The sequence below is a fragment of the Arvicola amphibius genome, chromosome 11 (genome assembly GCF_903992535.2).
Source record: "Arvicola amphibius chromosome 11, mArvAmp1.2, whole genome shotgun sequence".
Taxonomy (NCBI): Eukaryota; Metazoa; Chordata; class Mammalia; order Rodentia; family Cricetidae; genus Arvicola; species Arvicola amphibius.
The window spans coordinates 40,728,293-40,753,374 of NC_052057.2; the positions used below are offsets into that span (position 1 = coordinate 40,728,293).

Genomic DNA, 25,082 nt, shown 5'->3' on the forward strand with positions numbered 1-25,082 from the left:
CGAAAGAAGGCAGGAGGGCAAGGTCACGTGATGCAAAACCAAATGGTTATGCAGCTCAATCCTTTCTTCTTTGGATTTAGTGAGTAAATATGTTCTCTCTCTCTCTCTCTCTCTCTCTCTCTCTCTCTCTCTCTCTCTGTGTGTGTGTGTGTGTGTGTGTGTATGTGTGTGTGTGTGTGTATGTGTATTGTATGTACTCACATACACATGCAAGAGTGGAGGCCATTGGCTGATACTGGGTGTCTTCTTCAACCTCCCTCCAACTTAGTTTTTGAGATACGATTTCTCCTGGACCTGGAGATCAAGTATTGCCTAGACTGGTAGCCAGTTGCCTGCCTGTCTCCACTCCACACGCAAAGCTAAGTTTGCAGGGCTGAGCCACTGTGCCCGGCTATTTTTATGTGGGTTGATCCTCATGTTGGCATGGAAGGCACTCTACCCTTGAACTGTCTCTTCAGACCCCAGACTCTCTACAACTGTGTTTAAATAGTTATACCCTCTCCTTGTTACCGGTGGTTGGAGTCCAAGCCCAGTGTTTCTGGGTTCTTGCTTTTTATACAAAGAATTGAAATAAAGACTCACACAGATTGCAAAGTGGCAAAGAAGCTTTATTCCAATGCAAAGCAACGGTGCCCATCAGAAATAAGTGCATTGTGAGTGAGCAGGAGACCACATGCCTGACAAGTGCTCAGAGGCCCTGACTCCTGGCTGGGGCTTCCATTTACGGAGTTGAAGAGGAGGAGATGCCTGTTACTAAGAAGTGTAGTGAGCGTGGTTTTCTCTTTTGATTGGTAAATTAGATCACAAAATAATTTTCTGCCATGTGTGTCCTCCTCATAATGCATCTGATTTTAATCTTATGCCTACTCAGGTACATAGGTATATGATGCTAAGTAGGGGAGTCTCCCTAAAAGTTCACCTGAGAAACCAGTTTTGCCTTATTATCACACACCACAAGCCAGTTCAGGTCTGACCAGCCCTCCTATCCTTATACATGAATGGCTTGGGAATTGTCTATTTGGTGGTTGTCAAGGAAAGAATGTAAACCATTGTTTAAAATAAATACATGCAGCCTGATGCACCCGGGGGAGCCATGGACTGCCACCAGGTTGCAAGTTGACATTTTCAGAGATTTCCATGTGTACATAGTACATGCTGTAGGGTCTCAGGCTCCCAGATGCCTTGTTAGAAGAGGGGTATGCACGGCCCATGCCAGGTGGAGTCCCAGGCTACTGTGCTATTCCCTATGCTTCCCCGCCTCATGTTTGCTTTCTTCCCGTTCCTCAGCCTGGGACCCTAACCCACAGGACACGAACCACCCACACCCAGGCAGACACTCCTTTCCTCCCTCCTGGGCATGCATTTTCACAATAATTCTACATACCGCCAAGCTGATAATCACGATTAGCCGGCTCTCAAATGAACTGAAAACTATTTTCTTAGATTCTATCTGGGCTTCCATGTGCTCTTGCTCAGCCAGGCACAAAGATGGAGATGTGGTCAAAGAAAGGCATGGACAAACCGAACACATTCAGCTGGGAATGCCGGCTTGGAGCAGAGGCTGGCCCTGTGTCCTTAGGCTATTTCTGCTGTTTGCTGTATAGGCCAAGGGCATACACATTGACAGCCTGTTCCACACATGCATTTATTACTTTAAATCCCATAATTACCAAAATCATCCTTGAAAACAAAAATTAAAGCTATAATTTAAGTGTCAGGGAATTGTACTGATGCATAAAAGCAACCTAGTTCTGTGTTCCTTTAATTCTCAAGAATTACCAGTTTGTCAGACCTGGGCTGGTTTTGGGCGAATACCCAATAATCACACGAAACAACAAACAAGCAAAAGCAAGGAAATGAGAAAATTATGTTTAAAAGCTGGGTTGTTGTTCTTTTTTTTAAATAACACGCAAACTTTTCAATGTGATAGTAAAGACTGTTAAAAAAAACTGTTCAGCTTAAAGGAGAAGCTCATTAGTGAGCCTGTGATGAAGTCCCTATGTCACCAAGCCTTTTTCTGATTGAACAGGATCCCTCATTGACCTTTGAGGAAAAAGAGAAAAGCAGTCTTTAAGAGCAATCATAATGTCAACATGGTTCTGAGACAGAAGATGGATTAACAAGACGAAAACAGGGAAGTTCATTAAAAACCCGCGGCTTGTGTCACAGGGCGGTGCTAGCCGCTGAAGGCTTACAAGTCTTCTTACAAAAGTGGTCCAGCAAAGAGCGATAGGTTTCTTAGAAGCAGCAGGACTAAGGAGAGGGTAGGAGACTGCAGAAGAGTCAGCCTGGCTGGTCGGGTCACTGATGGAGGATTCTACTTCCCAACCCACCAAGGAGGGCCCCAGTAGGAGCGAGACAAAAAGTGGGATGGCCCCTTGTTGCACTAATCCTTCCCCAGATGTTAGATGAACAAACATGGGCAGCCAGGCCCCTGTACCTAAATTATCTTTGGCTCAACAAGGAGAAAGAATTCTGTTTCTTTCACCTGTGAACTCCTAGCCCAAGGAGAACTGTGCATTATCTCCTTCAGGAAGTCCACTGCACTTCCTTCATGTTCAAATACATTTTGCTTTTCTGCTGATAGATGGAAAGATTACGGTGTGTTGTTTATCAAATTTGGTTTGATATCTCTGCAAACTATCCTTCTTCCTCTTCCTCTTCTTATTCCTCTCCCTCTCCCTCCCTCCCTCCCTCCCTCCCTCTCTCTCTCTCTCTCTCTCTCTCTCTCTCTCTCTGTGTGTGTGTGTGTGTGTGTGTGTGTGTGTGTGTGTGTGTGTGCGGGCGCATGTGTGTGGAAAGAGAGAGGTGGATGTGTGTGTGCCATGCTGCACCTAGAAATCAGAGGACAGCAGTAGGGGCGGGTGATTTTCCACCGCACCTATTGGAGCTTGACTTCAGATCGGCAGGGTCAGGGTTGGTGGCAAGCACCTCTACCTGCTAGGCCCTCTCACCAACCCCATGCTAAACCTTAGCAATGATTTATCTGATCATTCTTTTGTAGTTTCTTCATAACTGGATCAGTGGTAAAGAATTCGCTTATTTTATTCTATATTCGTGAATATTACATTCCTTTGTTACTCTTGCCCAATGATGTTAGCTTGTGCTTCAGTAAATCAAAACTGGTGATGGTGAACATTTTCAGTCTGACTCATTATGTGAGCCTTTTTAACACGTCAACATTAGATAATTGTATCAACTACAATACAGGAAGTTTTTCCTCTCCCTTTTATTACATTGGAAATGAATCTATTTCTAACTCCATAATACCTTTTATTATGAATGGATTTTAATATATTTCTTAAGTTACATTATCACATTAGCAGTTTATAATACTTTCCATATATTCATAAAATCATAATGATGACCAAAGTTATATTTCTAAGATATAACAGTAATAGCTTTTCATGGTAGACTTCAATTTTTAAAATATGGCTAGGTTTGGTGAACTAAGTTCTTTTAGATTTTATATTTGTGGTGACAAATGAGGCTAGCCTGTGGTTTTCCATTACATGTGGCTCTCTCTGGTTTTGGTCTCAGAACTTGCCAATCCTGTAGCCAGGTTGGCCAGCATTCTTTTTCTGTCCTCGGGGATGAACTCAACTGTAAGTTGCGCTATCTTTTTATGTCCATGACCAAAATACTTTGAATTATTTAAAGACCTTTAGCTATTTCAAATTTCAATGCTTTAGAATAATTTAAGCCTTCTGGCTATTTATGAGTTGGTTTCAGTAAGTTACATATTTGCAAAGCCTTACTGTATATTTCTTTTTTATTTTTTTTCCTTTTTTTATTACTTAAAAAAATACCAAGTCAAATTCCCACTCCCTCTCCTCTTCCCACTCCCTCCACAGATCCTCCCACCCTCTCATCCTTCACATATCTGCACCTTTGATAGCTTTCTTAAGTAACCATCAATATACCCATGTTAAGCACCAACAATTGAGGCTCAGAGGTGTTCAGAAATGTGTTCTAAGTCACTAGATGAGAAATTACTAAACTGAAAATCAGACATGACTTTAAAGTCTGCTTAATCACGCCATCTGTATATTTCAATAAGTTTAATGCCTCAGCGTTTCCAAATGTACCACTGCAAAGTTGTTTAACTGTTCCCTTTCTAAAGCATGCAGTACCCACAACTATGGCTTTTAATTTTTTGTGTTTACCCAAACTTCATATGCTTTCTTTGTCACACTTGTCAAAGATATATTCATTTCTTTAGCTTTTGAAGCACATTAGCCTTTGTATCCGTTGCCCCTCTTACAGTGACCTTCTATTGCATTATGAGTGCTTATGGTTCTTTCCTGCCTTAATCCTTCTTTTTGAACGTCCCACTTAGCTCCTAATTTCCTTAGATGCTGAGTGCACTGATTTTAGGGCTTTCTTATTCTCTAATACAAGCATTGAAAAATGTTTTAGCCACACCCACTAGATACTCTATGTTTTCCATATCGTTCATTTCAGCGTTCTTTCTTATTTGTCTGATTTTATTTTGTGGCCCATAAATTCTTTGTACTGTACCCATACATACATGCATACATATACATACACAAATATATATTCCTTTAGTTATTTTTGTTATCATTTCTTTCATTATTGCACTAAAAGCGAATACCACAGTCAACATAATGATAGTCCTTGTGAAAGGGTATTTAACAACCAGCCTCATCAATATTCATGATGTTTCTAAAGTGCAAATCTAATTGTCACACTTGTTTCGTTGCCTCTAATGTCCTCTCGAACTTCACAAGCTGATCTTTTTCTCTGGCTTGTGCACAGCTCACCAACCAAGAGCCTTCCTTTCTCGTCCTGGACCCCAGCAGCACCCAAACCTTCTACCCCATCTCCCAGAGACTCTTCTCAGTCCTTTCCTCTCCAAAGCTTGGTTCAGATGCCTAAGCCATTCCCACTGGCATCAGTGGCAGACTTCCAAATCTCCTTCCCATTTAAGCCATAGCCCTAGGCTGTGTATCTATCTGCCAGTGGTCCTCTGAATGTCAGGGGATCCAGTACACCAGTGACCAATTTGCCTGAAACCAGTTTGACAAAGAACCCATTTGCTGATCAACCATTTTAGTGATTTTTTTAAGTTTCATTGTGTATCGAAATTTTAACACAGTTATTATAACCCTACAGTGTTTGATCACAGTTCACACTAACTAACAAGGATCAATATGGTGACAGGCACCCTTAATTAGGGACCCCTATCTTGTCTCCTGTATCTCAGAATCTGCAGCCATTGCCCCCTCTACATTTCTGCTGTTTTTGTGTCCAAACACTTTGAGGTCTCCTCTCGTCTCTGTTCCCGGTTCTGCTCCCTGGGGCCAGCTTTCTAGATCAGCAGCTAGGCTATGCATTTTGTCAATTTCTTTTCCTCAAACAAAGGCTCCCCTGCAGAAAGTCCTGCTGTTCTCACCCAGAGCCTTCCTGTTGGGGAAAACAGGACCAGAACAAAGATAAGTTAACCATTTCTTTAATGGTTCCATGAGGACAAAATAAGAGCCATCTAAATAAATCAGAGACTCCCCAAAGAGCTCTTAGTTCTCCTCCAGGACTGTAGAGCTAGCTCAGTGAGAGATTTTGCTGCTCTTGTGGAGGAGCCGCGTTCAGTTCCCAGCATCTGTCCAGGGTCGCTCACAACTGCATGTAACTCAAGCTCCCAGGGATTCTGTGCCTCTGCCTCCGCTGGCACCTGTTTCTCTCTCTCTCTCTCTCTCTCTCTCTCTCTCTCTCTCTCTCTGGAAAACAGTGTTCAATGCTGGCTAGTTTTATGTCAACTCGACACAGGTTAGGGTTATCTGAAAGGAGAGAACCTCAAAAGAGAAAAGGCCTCCTTAAGATCCAGCTGTAGGCAAGCCTGCAGAACATTTTCTTAATTAGGGACTGATGGGGGAGGACCCAGCCCATTGTGGGTGGGGCCATCCTTGAGCTGAAGGTTCCTGTTCTATAAAAAAAAAAAAAAAACCCTGCCGAGCAAGGCATGAGGAGCAAGCCAGTAAGCAGCATCCCTCCCTGGGCTCTGCATCAGCTCCCGCCTCCAGGATCCTGCCCTATTTGAGTTCCTGTCCTGACTTCCTTCAGTGAGGGACTGCGATGTGGAAGTGTAAGCCGAATAAACCCTTTTCTCTCCAGCTTGCTTTTACTCACAGTGTTTTGTCACAGCGATAGTAAACCTATGACTAAATCCCCCAAAGGGATTTGAAAATAAATCATTATAAACTAAACAAGCCCCACAGGAAATATGAAATTATTTTTACATTTCTTAGAAGAACATATTTATGCACATGCACTGGAATATGCTTGTTAAAATATATTTATAAAGGGATTCAGAAGCCCAATCTTTCTTTTAAAAAAAATCAAGCAATCTTAAAATACTGCTGAGAAGAATATCTTCATGACAACATACTTCATGATGAAACATATTAAAATGTGCCATTAACACATAGGGGAGAAAAATATAACCATATCCACTATATTAAATTAATTCTGCTTAAAATGAGTCTTTGTGGAGTCTGTAAGTTGCTAAAGCAGGTAGGCTCTGTTCACAGTGTGAACTGAACCTTCAACAGCTGGCTTCTAGTGCTTAGCCTCCAGTAAGGGATCCTTGGATAGGCTGCCTCATGAACTGACTCGCTCCCCTTCTGTCTGTCCGGTCAACATGATCACCAGGTGTGCAGTGAGTCTCACTGCCGTCCAAGAAGACCATCTACATTGTGAATCTCCAGAATTATAAACTGAGTCTTGACATGAAATTTCCAAAAAATTATGTAGACATCAAGGTTGATTATTTTTTAAGTGTGGTGACTATTGCTTGGGGCTAAAACAAAGCTTTACTGAGGAAACTGAACATCTGTTTACAAAGCCTTTTGTTTTAGATTTACTTATTTTGACTTTATGTGTATGGGGGTTTTGCCTGCATGAATATCTGTGCATCGTGTGCATGCCCATGTCTGCAGAGGCCAGAAGAGTGTGTCTGTAGAAGGAGCGGAGGGCTGAGTCCTGCCACCCGGCCGCCAGCTAGCTTTACACCCGAAATAATTACACAGAAACTGTATTCTTTTAAAACACTGCCTGGCCCATAGTTTCAGCCTCTTATTGGCTAATTCTCTCATCTTCCTTTAACCCATATTTAGTAATCCGTGTAGCACCACGAGGTGTGGCTTACCAGGAGAGATCTTAACCTGCGTCCATCTCGGAGAGGAGAAGCATGGCGACTCATTATGGCGACTGCCTGAAGCATCTCCCCACTGCCTGCTACCCCTTTTCCCACAATTCTGTTCTGTCTACTCCGCCTACCTAATTTTCTGTCTCTTAAAGGGCCAAGGCAGTATCTTTATTAAAAATGAAAGTAACACATAGACACTCCTCCATCATGTGTCTGCTTCTCAGGAACTGGAGTTATAGATGGTTATGAGCTCTCATGGGGGTGCTGGGAACTGAACCAGGATCCTTTGTAAGAGCAGCCATTGCTCTTCGCCACTGAGCCATCTCTTTAGCCCAGACTTTTTCAGTTTTTGTATGTTTGTTTATTACACATATGCCCTCGTGTGGTCAGAAGAAAACTTGCCGGAGTCACTCCTCTCCTACATATGGAACCCAGGGCAAAAGCTCAGGTTATTGGGCTTAGGGGCAGACAGCCCGAGCCATCTCACCAGTCCCCTCCAAAGACTTCTACTGTCCCCTGGACTCAACGATAACTTCCATTCTCCAAAGGGAGTTGGACAGAAGAGTGGACCTTCCCACTCTTCACTCTTCCCCACCAGACACAGCAACGCTGCAGCACCCAGCTCAGCTGCCTCCTTCCTCCTCCTCTGCACTGACCAGCCACTGCATCATGAGGGGCTCATCCTCTGGATGTCTGTCCACATGATGCCTCCCCCCTCTCTTTTTGTAAAGATTTATGTATTTATTATGTACACAGTGTTCAGCCTCCATGTATGCCTGCAAGCCAGAAGAGGGCACCAAATCTCATTACAAATGGTTGTGAGCCACCATGTGGTTGCTGGGAGTTGAACTCAGGACCTCCAGAGGAGCAGTCAGTGCTCTTAACCTCTGAGCCATCTCTTCAGCCCTGCCTCCTCTCTCTTTATCCTGACTTCAACCAAGGTGCAGCCCTCATCATCCTCTGCAACCCTACTGGAACCATCTCCCAGTACCTCCTCCCCCCCTCCCTGATTTAAGACTTCTCCTGTTTCTAATCTCCACACTGCAGGTGCAGTCATCCCTCTGAAACTTAGTTCTGCCTACATCACCAGTTGACAGCTTCCCTTTAATTACAGGAGGAAGGCTACTTTCTAGAATGACTTTCAAAGCCTTCACGACACCGCATTTCTCATCTGGCTGCGCTGTTTCTGTGGTGGGTGACTTCCTAGGGCCATCAGCATAGTACTTCCTGGTACTTGCTCTGCAACTCCAAGCACTTTGCTTCTGCGGTCCCTCAGTCCACATATCACCAACTCTATATCCCCACTGGCTAAACTGCAATCAACCTTGAACGTTCTGTTCAAGACATTACTCTTCCAGGAAGTCTTTGCTAACATACACTGATGCCCTGTCCTGGTCCCTGAAGCTGGAGAAATTGCCAAGACACTGAATTGATCCACCAGGGAGCTCCCATCTCAGATGACACTAATTTTCATGTCTTTCCTCTTATTTAATAGGGGCCAGGTCCCTAACACACAAGAGGTTACAGCACTCACAATACATGTGTGAACATAACCTCTTGGTTGGAATCTCATTCTTTTATCGTATTAACATTCCTTGATTTATCTATCAATTCAACAGCCATTTATTGGTGGATTTCAAAACTGTGTCCCCTCCCACTCAAGCCTTTCGTTTTGCTGTGTAATATTCTGATTTCCTAGACATCTACAAGCCATGTCAAACCTACCATTTCGCCTTTTACGTACCCATTCTAGAGCTTGCAAAGAACATTTATTTTCCAAATATGTTTTGTGATGACTCAGTCGGATCATTTTATGTGTTTCTTGTTCTGGCGGCAACTGACACCACCCATCCTATTCTATAGCAGACTGGCATGTTCGGTGCTGTGTGGCAGCCTGTTGTTCCTGCAGAGATGGAAGAGAACACAAGGCACAAATGAACCCACATGTATAAATTTATTAAGAAGAGGGTGAGGAACGTGAAGGACAGTAAGGGGGGAACAGAAAAGAGAGAGAGAGAGAGAGAGAGAGGAAGAGAGAGGGAGGGAGAAGAGAAAGGAGAGAGGGAGCGAGGGAGAGAGAGAGAGAGACAGAGAGACAGAGAGACAGACAGAGAGAGAGAGAGAGAGAGAGAGAGAGAGAGAGAGAGAGAGAGAGAGAGATATGCACATGCCAAGAAATGGACAGGAAGAAGAGAAATTCAAAATGGTGGCAAGAGGTCAGGGGTCGCCAGGAGTGGGCGTGGCTTGCCCCTTAAAGGGCCAAAAGAATAACATTCCCAGGTCTTCCTTATAATAAAAAGCAGGAGATTAGACACCACAGTTTGACAGAATTGGGGCAGCGGATTCTCAAAACTGCTTCCAGCTGATTTGTGGACGTCATCTTTGGGGGGGGGGGGAACCTGAGAGGAGGCTGGGTGCTAGCCACATATTGGCATAGCTGGTCTCTTTGCTCCCGACCGGGTGTCTGTGGCATGGAAATGTCTGGTGTCCCTTATCCTGTTTAAGGTATTGGCAGAACAAAGAACAAAGTTAAATTAAGGAAAAAAAATTTTTTTTAAGATCAGGGAATTGAGGGGGATGTATCTGACCTGTTTAAGGTGGATTCTTTAATTCGGCTCCCTGGAACTCACAAGAACTCCTTGGGTTTGTGAAAACAGAAGTTTTAGACACATAATGACTGTAGCATATTTTTGTACAATGAAAGGTATTTTTAATACTATGGAAGACAGCATAAGAGATAAATTTGATTTGAAATTTATTTGGTGAAATTTATTTGGTGAGGTAACCTGGCAAAACCTCTCAGCTATCAAACTGTCAGAGATCTTTGAGAAGGATAAGATTTTATTTGAGTTACTGATTTAAAAACATGACAGAGAACTTACTTGGTTGACACCCAGAGCTACTCTTTTTGGGTCCTCCATGGTTGCTGAAGGTTGCACTTGACCTTTGCTGGTTAGCGCCAGGCCTGCCAGGCTCCAGAAGACCCTGTGGGCTAAGAAATCTGTAGGAAGACAGGCCTACCTTGACCTGAGCAACTAGGCTGTCAATTCCAGTGATTCCGTCTACGTCTAGAGGTCTTTAGTTTAGATGAAAGGCAGTTTTGCCCAATGGTAAGTGCTTGGCAGTCACTGTGAACTGTAGAAGGACGTTGTTCTGTGCCCATTTGTCTTCTGTCTTCTTTGGAGGAAGCAGAGTGTTGCTGCTAAGGAGCCAACCTGTCTCTTCTTGTTATGAAAAGTTTTTTAATAATTAAATATTTAAATATCACATTCCCCAGATCTCTGAGCAGTTGAGGGCTGGATTAAATATAGCTACAGAATAGAATCTGCCTGGAAGGTTGGGTCTGAGCTTGACTGTACTGGCTCTTAACAGGTAAGATTTACACCTGTAAAAAGGCAGAAAGAAGACAGAAAATTGTTTGTAATATAAGGTTGATGACAGAACAAACAATAAGAGACTTAGAAGTACATACCAGTTTAAAATATGAGACTTATGATTTTGTAGTCTGAAATGAGATATAATGAACAATTATTATACATATAAAGAGTAAATAGGAATTGGGCAACGTGAATGCCTTTGATGGGACCTATCAAAGGCATGGCATTGCACAAAACACATGTAACAGAGTTAATAAGATTTTAGTGAAAACCGGGGGGGGGGGGGGAGGGCATACAATTTTTGAGCTGTAAGGATTTTAAGCTTAATGAGAAGGACCTAAAGGCGTGATCTGCTCTGTTGCTGAGCCACTATGCATAACACAAGCCGCAGAGGGGAGCAAAAGGCTGGAACCGAAAAAACTATGCCATGCCATGGCTGGAATTGAAAAAGCCAGCTGGAATTTTAAAAGCTGTCTTAGCGCCTACATATTTGCTGTATGGTGGTAGTTTTGAACAGAGACAAATAAGTGTGGATGTCTGTAAGGAAGGCATTAAAGTGTGAGGCTGCAGGGCATCCAAAAGGCGTCCCAGCTGGGAGGCCGGAGTGATAGGTCTGGACAGCTTGGCTCCCATGGTCAAGACCGTAAAAATACCCCCAAAAACCGTGGCACCTCAAGCCTACAACGAGAATGGCTCCCAGTTAGGCAAGATGCAGATGACACGAACATCCAGGACACGTGAGCAGGCGTCCCCATTTCACGAGTGGGATGCTAATGGCCTAGCTGGATCTGGGCAGATTACTCAGAAACCAGAGGCCAGGCCGCACTGTAGCGGCAGTCATGATGAAAAGAAGGAAGAAAAGGAATGAAAGGATAGAAAGAGAAAGGACTAGAGACCCTCGGCCTCCAGGTGCGGGTAAGCCGAGAGGCTGCGCCATTCCAGGCATGGGCTTAGCAAAGGTGACAAACCGAATTGAATGCCAGTGAAGGGACAACCGAGGCCCTGAAGGCCCGCGGTTGGGGGTCCCCCATCCCTAGAAACCTCGAAGGGTTGCCAGGAGCTCAACAGTCAATCTCTCGGGTTAAAAGAGACGATTAAGCTGGCCGAAATGGGGATACTCACGATTAGAAGCCTGTGTTGTTCAGAGGGGCCGCACCCAGGCAGATGGAACACATGAGTCGTTGAGAAGGTCCTCGGTTACGATTCGTCCCCGGAAGTTGGAGTTCAGAATCTGGACCCCGGCCCCGAGTGGAAGTCCGGGCAGGCAAATCTGTCGAGTCCACGGCACCAATGTTGTTTTTTTAAAAAATGTTCTAAGGTCCCAGGTGGCAGCCGTAGGCAGGCAGCGGACTCTGGGAGCAGCCAGTCCCAAGGCAGAGACGACTGTGGGTCCCTGCAAGATCCCTAGGGGCCATGTGAGCAGGCGGCGAGCTCTCGGGAGCCCAAGGCAGAGACTCGTGGATCCCAAGCGGGTCGCCCAAGATCCCCGAACGGTTCCCCCAAGATCCCCGGGCGGTTCCCCGAGCAGCTAGCGGCCGGAAATGCTGGCGAGTCCCTGGTGCGGCTTGCTCAGGGGCGGGCGGGCAGAAGACAGAGACATGGGCAGACACAACATGTTGAATATTTATTCAGGGGATTATGGGGGGAAGGGAGAAGGGGGCAGAGAGAAAGAGAGAGAGGGGGAGAGAAAGGAGAGAGAGAGGGACAGAGAGACAGAGAAACACACGTGCACACACCAAGAAAGGGACAAGAAGAAGAGATATTCAAGATGGCGGCGAGAGGTCAGGGGTCGCCGGGAGTGGGCGTGGCTTGCCCCTTAAAGGGCCAAAAAAAACCCCACAGCCTAAAAGCCTAGAATAGTGCAGATCATCCTTGCTGACTTCCATCTGCTGAGCACATATCTCAACGGCAGCCGTCAGAGTTAAATACATGTTGATAAATGATATTAGCCAAGTAACAGGTTATTATTTCCCAGTGGGTTTTTGAAGCCACTCAGCCTTAGCCTGTCTCCCTGCTTCAAAAGCCGGCCTGCCCACTGCCTTTCAGCAGCTAATGGGCACAAGTTTATTCTTCAAGTTCACACAGGGTCAAGTTTATAAAGCTTTGATGTAAATCCTAAACTTTCCAAATAAATCTCAAAAGCGAATCATGGAACTGAGAGGGCAGGTGGATGCCGGTCTATAGAAGGTTTTTGTGGGGTGGTCATATAGTCTAAAGGCCCTGGGTTTGAGCTGGGAAGTCATGAGAAAATGTCTGTCATTCCAGGCCTCTGATGGCAAGAATAAGCAGAATAAAGTGATATTTACACACACACACACACACAGAGAGAGAGAGAGAGAGAGAGAGAGAGAGAGAGAGAGAGAGAGAGAAAGAGAGAGAGGTAGATTCAGAAATTATATATCAATACTGATCAACTTCATTAATATGAAGTTAACAAACCCAAGACATTTTTTGAGAGTTAAGGGAATTACTGTCTTTCATAGAATGGGACAGAAAAAAAAATACTTTACAGTTAGACATGAATCCCCAAAATACAGAATTAGGGATCATTTCTGCTCAGGTATGGTACATGTGTGTATGTCTGTGTTCTCCTCTTTCTATGCATGTAGAGGGTGTGTATGTGTATGTGTGTGCGTGTACATGTGTGTGCATGTGATGTGTTAAGTTTCAGGGGTTGTGCTGAGATTCAACTTCCCTCAGGTGTGTCTGGGGCATTCCTCCAGGTCCTTCACCTTAGGAAGGCAGGAGCAGGAAGGTAACCTCCCTCGAGGGACATGCAATAGAACTGTGAGAGTCTCATGTAAGACTGTATTATTATTTCCAACCTCAGAAATATCTACCAGAAAATCCGGGACCATGACCTCCTGGACAAGAGGAAAACGGTGACAGCACTGAAGGCTGGAGAGGACCGGGCTATCCTTCTAGGGCTGGCCATGATGGTGTGCTCCGTCATGATGTACTTCCTGCTGGGGATCACACTGTTGCGCTCGTACATGCAGAGGTAATGCCGCGGCCACGGAGGAATCTACTGCCCTCTCCTCCTCTGTTCCCCATTGCTCATTCAGCCCTGACGTCATCTTTCTCACCTTTCCAGAATCTCATAGGCACCTGGCACAAAGTGTTCTCTAATGTTATCTGATAATAATAATAATAATAATAATAATAATAATAATAATAATCGGAGGCTGTATGCAAACTGTGAGCTGGCCACCTTCTACATATTGCTCATATCTGCTCATAACTACTCCATAAGGGAAGTATGGGTAATCCCATTATTGCAGAGACACCAAAGCCCAGAGGATGTGACACAAGGACTTGGGAGATGCCTTTCCATAAGCAGTCTTGCTGCATAATCATGAGAACCTTAGCTCTAAACCTCGAACCCATATAAAAAGCCCAGGCATGGTGGCATGCTCTTGTAATGCCATCGCTGGAGAGGTGGAGACAGCAATCCCTGGAGCTCACTGGCCAGCAAGTCTAGCCTAAATGTTGAGCCACATCCCATTGAGAGACCCTGTCTCAAAAGAAACAATGCAGATGACATTTGAGAAATGACATCTGAGATCATCTTCTGGCCTCAACAAACACACACAGAAATACATTCACATGAGCATGTACACATACTCATACACATGCATCTGCACACACAAACATGCATATGTCCACATGCAAGTATATCTATATACACATGCACACACATGTATGCAAACATGAACATGCACACATGCATGCAAATGCACCCACACACAAGTGCACATGCACACACACACACACACACACTTCAGTGTGCTACATGTGGCAGTTAAGCTTCCAAAGCCACATCCTACAAAATCAGTCCTGACTCTTGCTACTCACTAAGTCTGTCATGGCCTTTTTTTTTTTTAAACTCACCCTACTTCTCCATCACCCAGTTTCCTTGGGAACTTTCATATGCTGAAGCCAAAGAAGGTCAGAAATGATTTGTTAGAAGACAGATCCAACACTAGGTATTCTGAAACTCTCTAAGTGATTCTAATGCGTTGTAAAGATTGAGTGACTTAATCTCTTAAAGGAACAGTTTGAATCCTTTCATCTCAATGTTTACCTTGGGTTTACTGAGTAAGGAGAAGCCACTAGGTGGTGAATCAAAAGTGTGTCCTCCTGCATAAGCCAGCTGACAAATCCCCACAGTGTCCCACCCTCTGCCATCCAGACCCTGAACCCTGGAACTTGGCACGTCTGCCAATGGTTGGACTTGAAGAAATACGACCCTTTCATACGAAAGTGGGAAGTTTCAATTCAAGAGAAAATCACACCATTTTCTACCACTTGTTTCTCTAGCTAAATTAATGCTTTCATCTTGGAAGGCAAGTGGTGCTGAAATGTAGCAATTTGCTCCTCTTTACCATCCTGGCTGGCTCGCTCTTTCTCTGACGGCCTTCAGCTGCACTCTCCTCCACAGTGAAAGTGTGCTGCGTGGGGGCCCTTTGCTGAGTCCAAAACCGCTTCCAGATTCTCACACCTGCTTAGGACTATATAGGATGTGTGCCCCCACCCTCTGGTTATAAAAACAGATTCTGGCCATTCGTGTTCCAGGAAATTCAATTTGCAACACCAGAGGAGACTGAGTCTAGCAGACTGAGTCTAGTCGCTGGCGCATACAAAAGCACAGGAGCTATCCACATGTGTCCAGCAAAGGGCAAGGTTGTTATTCATTGTGAATGCATGTTTTCCTCTCACTGCAATACAGCTCATATCCAGAGGCACACATCGATTGCCGCTGTGTTGCTTCCTAATTGCAAATGCTCGACTTGATCGCAAAATGCAAGTTATTGTAAAACGAAATTCAACCAATGGTTAGCTGGAATCTCTCTGGCTAAAATGACCCCGAGCAACCTGATCCAGCCGTTTATCTGCACTGAAGGGGTTGTCTTCTGTCGGTTTCCTGGGGAGGCACACCATGCCAGAATAAAGCAGTGTCTTACAGCAAGGGAAAGCCACAGTTTCTGCCACTTACCAACTGTGTGTTCTTGACTATGTCACCTGATTTCTGTGGCCCTCTTTTCATTCACCTTTCAAAGGGATTAATAACCAATATGTAAAGTTGTTGAGAGGGAAAAAAAGTAAGTAATTTGTGTAAATTGCCAGTTGGGAGAAAGGCTACATTGCTCTTGAAAACTTCAAAAGGTTGTCGTTATCTTATTTACCATGTTGGAATGAGTTTGTTGTACAGTATTGCCCTCCCTACGCCACTCTGCCTTTTTGCCACCTTTCCCCAGTCACTACCTTAATAAAGACTCTTCTGCCTACAAACCAGGCTATGGTGGAGTTTAGAATGGAAAAAAAAAAAAAAAAACAAAAAACGAGCAAGAGCTGTGCAGTGCATACGTACGGGGAAAGCAAAGGCTACACTAGGCAGGTGGCACAGAGCTGCCGTCCCTTCCCTCAGAAGACTAAGGCAGCAGAATCACACCATTGATGCCAGCCCAGGCTGCAGAGCAAGACCAAGGCCATTCTTACCTTCCTGGTGAGACTGCCTCAAGAAATAGAAACTAAAAATAAAGCATTTGTTAGGCTTACCAGTGAATTCAATAAGGAGAAAATAATTGCTTAAAATATTAGTGAATATCCTACACAGTGGTTGTCACCAAGAGAGTTCTTGGGCACCAAAGCATGTGCTGTGTGTGTCACAGCTTGCCAAAAGCTGGTCTGCTCAAAATCACAATATTGCACAGACCTATGGATCACAGATTTTGGGAAGTCCCATGCAGTTCAGTAGACGAGAGACAGTCCTCTGCAACCTCACCCTCCTGCCCAGTGCCTCTCGCTCTGTGACCATTCTCATTCCTTCTCTACAGTGTGTGGACAGAAGAAGCTCAGTGCACCCTGCTGAACGTGTCTATCACAGAAACATTTAACTGTTCCTTCAGCTGTGGGCCAGACTGCTGGAAGCTCTCTCAGTACCCTTGCCTGCAGGTGTACGTGAATCTGACTTCTTCTGGGGAGAAGTTTCTCCTCTACCACACCGAGGAGACCATGAAGATCAATCCGAAGGTAGGAGCCCTGCTCACTGCACCCAGGCATCTGTCCACACAGCTTACCCACCTCCCCTCTCTCTTTCCGCTTTCCCCTTTGCAAGTATTTCAAAGGAAACACAACAGGAAGTAGGCCTTGCTTGCTCCATTCACAGAACTCACTCTGGATCTTTCTACAGAAATGCTGGTTTTTCTGTACAAGATACCGACAAGCCGTTCCTTCATTTCATAGCAGAGCAATTTAAGTGTGTTTTCTGTTTGAAAGAATATTTCTATAAAGAACCTAAGTCTTTGAAAGCAAGAACAGAATTTAAGAAGGAATGTGCATGCCCAAATACCTACTATGACTTAGAAGACATGGAGTAACACTGGCCTTTTCTTTTCCACATTTAGTTCTGTGACTTTGGGTATATAACTTACCCTGACCCTTGGCCTGATTTTCCAAAAGGAAAATAACAGTCACTTACAAGGTCATTATTATAATTAAGGATTAGAGTAGCGAATGTTGTAGTATGAAATTGAACATGTGGTCAACAGTGCCTGTGTGTGTGTGTGTGTGTGTGTGTGTGTGTGTGTGTGTGGTTTGCACATGTGTGCATGCATATTCTTTCTTTACATATGTTATATTCATAGAGGCCTAATTTGTAATACTGCTCATATTAGTCACTTTTCTGATGCTATAACAAATTACCATGACCAAGGGCAATTGAAGGAAGATGGTTTATTTTGCCGAATGGTTCCATCGTGGCAGGGAGGTAAGGCAGCAAGAGTTGAGAGACAAGAAAAGGAAATGAGATGAGGCTATCAGATCCCAAATCCCGCCCTCCCCAAACACACAACACGTTTCCTTCATCCAGACTCTACCTCCCCATAATCTTCCCAAATAATGCCATCAACTAGGGACCAAGTATTCAAATAACTGAGTCTATGGAAGATGTTTCTCATTCAAAACGTCATACTAATGTACTAAAGTCTGCATGGATAGGTGCTTAATAAATGTGCATAATATTGAAGCTATACATAAAATTTGCTTTGATGTTAGGCATGGTGGTTTCAAGCCTATAATCCCATACTCAAGAAACTAAAGCGGGAGGATTGCCACAAGTTTGAAGCCTACCTGGGCTACTAAACAAATAGATGGCAAGTCAAAACCACGTAGCAAGATCCTGTCCCAAAATGTTTATATTTATAAAGTCTATGAAGGACTGTGATGACCAGTAAATGTTTTAGTTGAACCAATCTGCCATATGAATTTCAAGTGATATGTATATTAGGTTTGGGTTTTATAGTAGCTGCTTAAATACCCAGAATATTCTTGAATAAGCCAAGACAATCTGATTCTGGCCTCCAATAGCACCATTGGTGCTCATTTCCAGGAAACAAGTGAGCCTCATGAATGTTAATCGTTTTTGTAAAAAAATTTTCATTGAAATGGCCATCCCTTCAGTGATCACTTACAGGGGTTTCAGTAGCTTGGGAGTTCAGTAGCTTGGGGGTTCCGTACTAGCACATGGGCAGCAAACGGTGTTGCCACAAAGGAGTAAAACAAACCCACTTTGCATTTTGGTTACAACAACCTGAAAGAATTCTTGCAAATATCTCTGAGGGCTCTCCTTGACGAGTATTCCAGAGAGCGTTATTTGAAAATGCTGCTTCTGATGTTCTTTCATTTGTGGTAGGCAGAAACAAGAGTAGTCACGACAAGGCTCCACAAACTGGGAAAGCTTAGCCCTTCCCAGCTGTCTGTTTTCTCCCTGCCAGCCAGATTTCTAATCAAAGCTGGCTTGTGCTAGCAGGTACCTGTAAAACTTTCTGGTCTCCGAGGAACTGGAAAGCCACAAAAGCTGAAGAGGAACCAGACAGTAAGGGCTCTTTCCACTTCCTCGACTGGGTATCCCATCACTTCGGCTCTTGCTCCATTATTTAGGTGACAAGCAGGGACTATGGTTCCCATGATCAATCCCAGGTACGTGTTTAGGACGAGGACTTTGTCGGCGCTCTGTGTGGTCATGGGCCCCATTTGGTTTCTTTGACCCACTATCGTGTTTTGAAATGTGAGTCATGACCCCGTACAGAAACGTGCGTGTAATACAAAAGGTATAGCTCAAGTATTTATTATCAAGGACTCCCCATTAACCACCACAAGAGAAACAAATGATACTTTCCTTTTCCCCCAAAATACCCTTCCTGCCCCTCCCAATAACCACAGGCATTGCTCCCTCCTGGATAACCACCTCCCGAGCTATCATGGCAACTGTCTCTGTGTTTGCCTTTGTGGTTCTTATCACCTAAGCACATATCCATAAACAGTGTCTTACTTCCCTCCAACTTAAGCCTCTCTGTATACGGAATCACACTGACTGCACCCATCCGTCTGGCTCCCTTCACAGAGCACGGTGGTTGGCATCGTTCCGTTGGGGTGAAATTTATTCATTTCCATTTCACTTGGAATGTCAGCTTAGTTTTCCACTCTCCAGCTGATAGACATTGGGTTTTCTACAGCTCAGGGCAATCGTAAATAGCTCTGCCGCAGATGCTCTTGCGTATAAAAACTCTCCAAGCCCATGCCACCAGCCCACACACTTCTGTCAGGCGTAAATCTGAAGGCGAGCTACCTGGGTCATAACATGACATATGTGTGTCATAAAGCTCAGAAAATAATGGCAGGGCTTTTCCAACGCACCTGTAGTAAGAGGATTCTTCGTGTTCCAAACACTCACCATAACTTTACAGTTGATCTGGTGAGGTCTCCTTCTGGTTTGCGTGGCTTTTCGAGTGTCTGTCATCTGAATTTTGTCTTCTCTTTCCACCCCCGGGTTGTTCATTTTTCACATTCCTTGTCGGGTTGTTTAAATATATAGACAAGGGGGCATGTGCCTTTCGTCCCAGCTACTCCAAAGACTGAGGCAAGAGGATCATTTGAACCCAGGAGTTCAAGACCAGCCTGGGCAATCCAGCGAGAGCCTGCCTCAAACAACAACAGCTGTGTGCCCAAGCCTGTTTCCTTCCTCTCTGGAGCATCTTCGTATGGAAAACATTTCAGTTTTACTGCAACCATGTCCTGTCATTTTTTTCCATTTGGTTTAGTACTTTAGTTCTTCTATGTATTGTTCTTATTTAACCTTTTGTTTAACCTAATTTTCCCTAAGTAAGCATTACTGTTTTTTCTTCCCCATACACCATCAGTCTTCCTGAAACTGACCTTTATGTAGGGGTCGAGTTTGTGGGTCTCTTCACATTCACTTCTTGTTTGTAGGTGTTTGTTTATGAAAGGACGGCAGCTGGTTCAGTCTGTTCTGTGAACGGCTACCCTTCTTCATGGGGTCGCTTGCAGGACCCATTTCATCTCCTGGAAACTAAACTAATCTGCTCCTACAGTGTCAAAGTTTAGCCCAAAGACTACTGTGGCAGTTTTGAGCCCATTTGTATGACATTATTACCATTCTCCGTTGACCTAGACTTCGGCACAGATTGTTGAAGTTGTGTGCAATAATATGAACTTCCATGGGCCCATAGCTCTGCATTGTCATTGTGTTCAGCCTTTTATTCTGCTTTCCCATCTGCAGCCATTTTCACAATCTCCCATTAGAGATGCGAGAACAGTGTCTGGTGTGGAGAATTTCCTTCATTTGTGTTGTCCTGAAAGCATTTCTCCAGAGCTTTGCTTCTTGGAGGATGCATTCACTGAGCACACATCTCTAGGTCGGCCATTCCTTTGTTCCACTGTCTCTTGATGAGCAACCATGCTGCTCAACACCCAGCCCTCGGGTTCCCTGCTGCATCTGTGAGGGAGTCTCGCCTGTTTAAAGATCATTTCCTGTGATTTTCTACAGTTTATCACACACCCAAGTCAGAAGTTATCCTTATTCAGACTTCTAAGCATTCACAGAGTTCTTCCCCTTCCTTAATACTTTCTGTTCCAGAACATTACCAGGCTATCTTATTAGATACTGTGTCACCTCTCCCTTGCTCCCTCTTTCCCTTCTGGGACTCCAGGCGGCCAGATGCTGACTTCCTTCCTGAATCTGGTCCATCTTCTCCCTCTTTTTTTCTCTCTTTTCCTCTTCCATCACTTCGTTAGGGATTTATAGCTTTCAGAAATTCTTTTCTCAATTCTGAAAAGTTTATTGCCAGACTCATTCACTAAGTTCTGAATTTTTCTTAGTATGTTTTCTTTTTCCAATGCTAAAATTTTATTCAACTCATTTAATAGTATTGCCTACCATCCTAATGTAAACTTATTTTTCCCATAAATGTGTGAACTTGTACAAAACATGCTGAGTAACTATCAGTAATAACTTGAAATGTGTTTTGTCATATAAATTTAAAAGCAGCTATAGTGCTCATTTAAAATGAGTTATTTTTGCATTTATTGGAGATGCATGACAAAAATTACAGAAAGTCTCTGATGAATTACGGACCATGAAATATAAAGTATATGCTTATCTTCTAAGAGGAGGAGCAAGTATCAAGTAAAATCTTCCACAAATGTATGTAAAATATGAACAACATTTGGTGTTTTGATATCACATGGAAAATGCAATTATTACCAATAACTATAATAGTAATAATAAAAACAAGCTAGTATATATCAAATGGCTATTCTAAACTTGGAGTGGTCCTAAGCACCGTACATGGACAGTTTCATTTAAATTAATACTTCTGATACTTATTAATGCATATAAAATGTCTACACAGAGAGATGGAAATATAAATATTCCTTCTTTCATCAGACACCATAATAAAATCTTAAGGCGGGCTGGTGAGATGGCTCAGTGGTTAAGAGCACTGACTGCTCCTCCAGAGGACCCGGGTTCAATTCCCAGCACCCACATGGCAGCTTGCAGCTGTCTGTAGCTCCAGTTCAAGAGAATCTGACATCATTATACCAATGCTCATGAAATAAAGTTAAATAAAGTTAAAAAATAAAAATAAAATAAAATCTTAAGGCAACTTTTTGTTGCTGATGTTGCTCCTATTGTTTATTCTCTCTGTGTGTCACTAAGAGCTAACTATTTTCTGTAAAATGCAACTTTCATATTCTTACTGCTTTTGTCTTCCAAATTAAATTTGGTAAGTAACTATAGAAAAGAAAAAAAAACTACTACAGTCAAGATTTGTCTATTTTCTTTCTACGATTTCTTTCAGCATACTATTTTTCAATGTTTTGTTTTGCTGTTTTTCTGCGCTGGGCTTTGGGCTTATGTTGGGTCACCTTCTCCCTAGCCTTGCTGTCTTCCTCCCCCTGAATGTACCTCTTCTTTCTCTTCTTTCTGCTTTCTCTCCTTCATCTCCATTTTTCACCCCCAGTTTTCATTTCCTCCTCTGTTGAAAATCTTTTACTGTCAAATAGCATGTTTTCCCAGCAAGACATTTCAATTCTAGAAACTGAGTATACTATTAAAACTATCATAACACAAGCACAAACATGCCGTCCTCAGTGAAAATAAAGTAAGCACAGTAACCACACACATGTGGACAGGGCACTTCCCAAGATGAATCCCGAAACTGGTCATATGGGTCTTGGCCATGATGTGCATTATATCCCAGCTCCCAGTCTAGTAACTGTGGGGGCGATGGGAATGGCAATCAAGAAGAAACTCAAGCCAGACTCTGAGGACTCTTCACCATTTGCTCGGTCTGTGGCTTCAGGAGCTCAGGCCAAACTCCTTTGCTTTCTTCTTCACCATATCCAGGTGCTTGTTGTGTCAGTCCTGGTGCACAATTGCATATGAAAAGGGCTCGTGTCTAATATGTCCAGTTCTTGAGCATGGAGTAACAGCGTAGCGGCTTTGAAGGAATTGTCCCAAACAAGCTGAATGTAAAGAGAAAAGTCGCCAATGAAAGTGTCATTTTGAATATTATAATTTTCCTTCTTTGCACCAACTTCTGATAGTCATACTCACAATAAATTCATTTTCAGGACCAATCCACAGGTTTTCACCAATACCAACAAATAAAGAGTAAGATGCTTGTACTTTATCTAAATGAGTATTACGCCAATACTCATATTTTCCCTCATGCTCCAGTAGTTGTGATAAAGCTAGATTCCAGGTGTATTGATAAATTCTATTCCTGTTTGTCTGCATTCCAACCAGCATCCACCATAAGCCACAGCTTCTGTATGTCCCTGGCGTCAAGGGCTGCGAGCGAGCACACAACACCACAGGCAAAAGCAGACGGGCCTTCACACTCCTCCTGATGTATTTTCAGTTCTAGCGTACTCATTTGGGTCTTCTTTGGTTGTTTCTAGTTTTTTACAATCATCTAATTCCTGTCCCTGGAATGCTTGTGCTTGTGTGATGACCTTAACAACTGCAGCCCTGTTCCACTTCAGGCGTTTACCTTGTCTTACCTTAACGAGCAGTTCATTACTTTTTCAGGAATCATATTTTCAAAGTTTTTAATAAATATTTTAATTGAATATATATGTAAAATATATGAATATTTTAATGAATACACACACACGGACGGACAGTGGGGTATGTGCACAGGTATGTAGCATGGATAGAAGCCAGGAAAGGGTGTTGGGTCCCTTGAAGCTTGAACTACAGGTTCTTGTGAGCCATCCTATACTCAAGTCCTGGGAACCAAACTCTGATCTTCTACAAGGGCAGTAGAACACTTCACCACTGAGCCATCTCCATCTCCCCAACCTCTTCAAAGTATTTTTTTATATAAAAATCTCTTTCAGCCTAAGTTGATGTCATTTTCTTCCAGTGTTTCCACTCGCTTCCGCCAGGTGCTTGTGGACGCCAGTTCTTCAACACTACTACCTTGTAATTGCCTAAACTGAGGTAGTCAAACCTGGAACTACAGATGGAGTATCACTCCCGGAAGCATCCATTCAGAGCACCACAGAGAAGAGAGATAATTTTTGGCCACAGTGCTTCTGGGCCCTCAAAAATACCATACAAGCACAGAGGCTCTCGGGCCCCAGCCACAGTTGGCAGATTCGTGGGACCGGCACTGAACACTACCACTGGGCATCCCTAACCCAGCTCTTTATATCCTCTGCATGGGCAGCCTCTGTTTTTAGTCAGTAATACAGTTCTGAGAAAACAGCCATCTCCATGTTGGAAGACTATCTGACCATTTCTATTCAGCATGAGGAGTATTCCAGATCCCTCTGGCAAAGGAGAAAAAAATACCCTCAGTGTCAGAAAGGAAGGAGGGACTGTAAAAGTTGGGGTTCAAGGTCATGACCTGAGTCCTTGGGAGCTCACAGACTCTGGACCAACAACTAGGGAGCCTGCATGGGACCGACCTAGGCCCTCTGCGTGTGTATAACAGTTGTGTAGCTTGGTCTGTTTGTGGGGCTCCTAACAGTGGGATCAGGACCTCTCCCTGGCACTTGAACTGGTTTTGGGAACCAATTCTCCATGTTAGATTACCTCACCCAGCGTTTATGCAGGGGAAGGAGCTTGGTCCCACTTCTACTTGGTGTTCCATGCTTTGCTGATGTCCATGGGAGGCCTGCCCCTTTCTAAATGAGGAGGAGGAGCAGATGTGGGGTGGGGAGGTGGTTGAAGGGAGTTTGGGTTGGGGAAAAGGAGGGGAAGAGGAAGGTAAAATTGTGATCAGAATGTAAAATAAATGAAAAATAATTCATAATTTCAAAAGAGAAAAAAAATACCCTCATTGTCAACCTCACCTTCCTGCTACTTCCTCCAACCTCACAAGAATAGCAGGAACCCCCAGATACTGAGAAGCAGCCATGCTTCTCTTGAGATTCTAGCTACTGCCAACAGTGTTAGAACTGAGACAACAGGAAGCAAAAGGGATCAGCTTAATTGTCTGTATCTTTGTGAGAAAACATTCAAAAGATTTGATTATACCTTTTCAGTTTCTCCCTCTTTTTTTTCTTTAGTCTTTAAACCCAGGTCACAGCCTCTTGACAACAGGCAAGCTCAAGCCGCCAGACCGGAGAAGCCGGCACGCTCTTGTGGCGCTGGGAGCTATGAGTGGCCTGGCCTCCCTCAGCCACTGGCCACTGGGCTGTCAGTAGAATGTCAAACAGTGCCTGAGTATTAATTCAGCATGGTTTGGGACTTTTCCTTCCCTCAGTCTCCGGAATGTCACTAGAACCATAAACAGCAGCTGAATATTAATTCACCATGGCTGCTGCTTTACATCTCAGTCCTGATCTCCTTCGGGAGTTAAACTTTCCACTAAACACCAGTGACTCTCAACACATACTCAATGAAAGGTGAATTTAAGATGAAGTTTGTAGTGAAATAAAAGATTATATCCATTTTGATGCATGCTGATAAAGACATACAATAGGTATGATAAATACAAACATGTATAGTATTTATACATAACTTTCGTGAGGAAGATGATTATTTCCAAGGGGGCATTCCATTAATTAGCCATATTCTCAAGTCCAAATTCAGCATGGCTCTTCATTCTGTTACCCATTCCAAAGCACTATGGATCTCCTAATTTCAGAGACTAACATATCTAGATCATTCTCAGCTTGGGTGCTCTGGACATTGTGATCATGACACAGAGACCTTCCCTCTA

At 43.7% G+C, this 25,082-nt stretch overlaps 1 protein-coding gene across 1 annotated transcript in view; it reads left to right on the forward strand.

The window, feature by feature from the left end:
- The window catches only part of Kcnmb2 (potassium calcium-activated channel subfamily M regulatory beta subunit 2), a 262,358-nt gene that overhangs the window by 228,051 nt on the left and 9,225 nt on the right, over positions 1–25,082 (forward strand). Inside the window, exons 3-4 of the mRNA XM_038348400.1 lie at positions 13,373–13,543; positions 16,380–16,575. Coding sequence (XP_038204328.1) covers positions 13,373–13,543; positions 16,380–16,575 — 367 coding nt within the window. The remainder of the gene's footprint in view (positions 1–13,372; positions 13,544–16,379; positions 16,576–25,082) is intronic.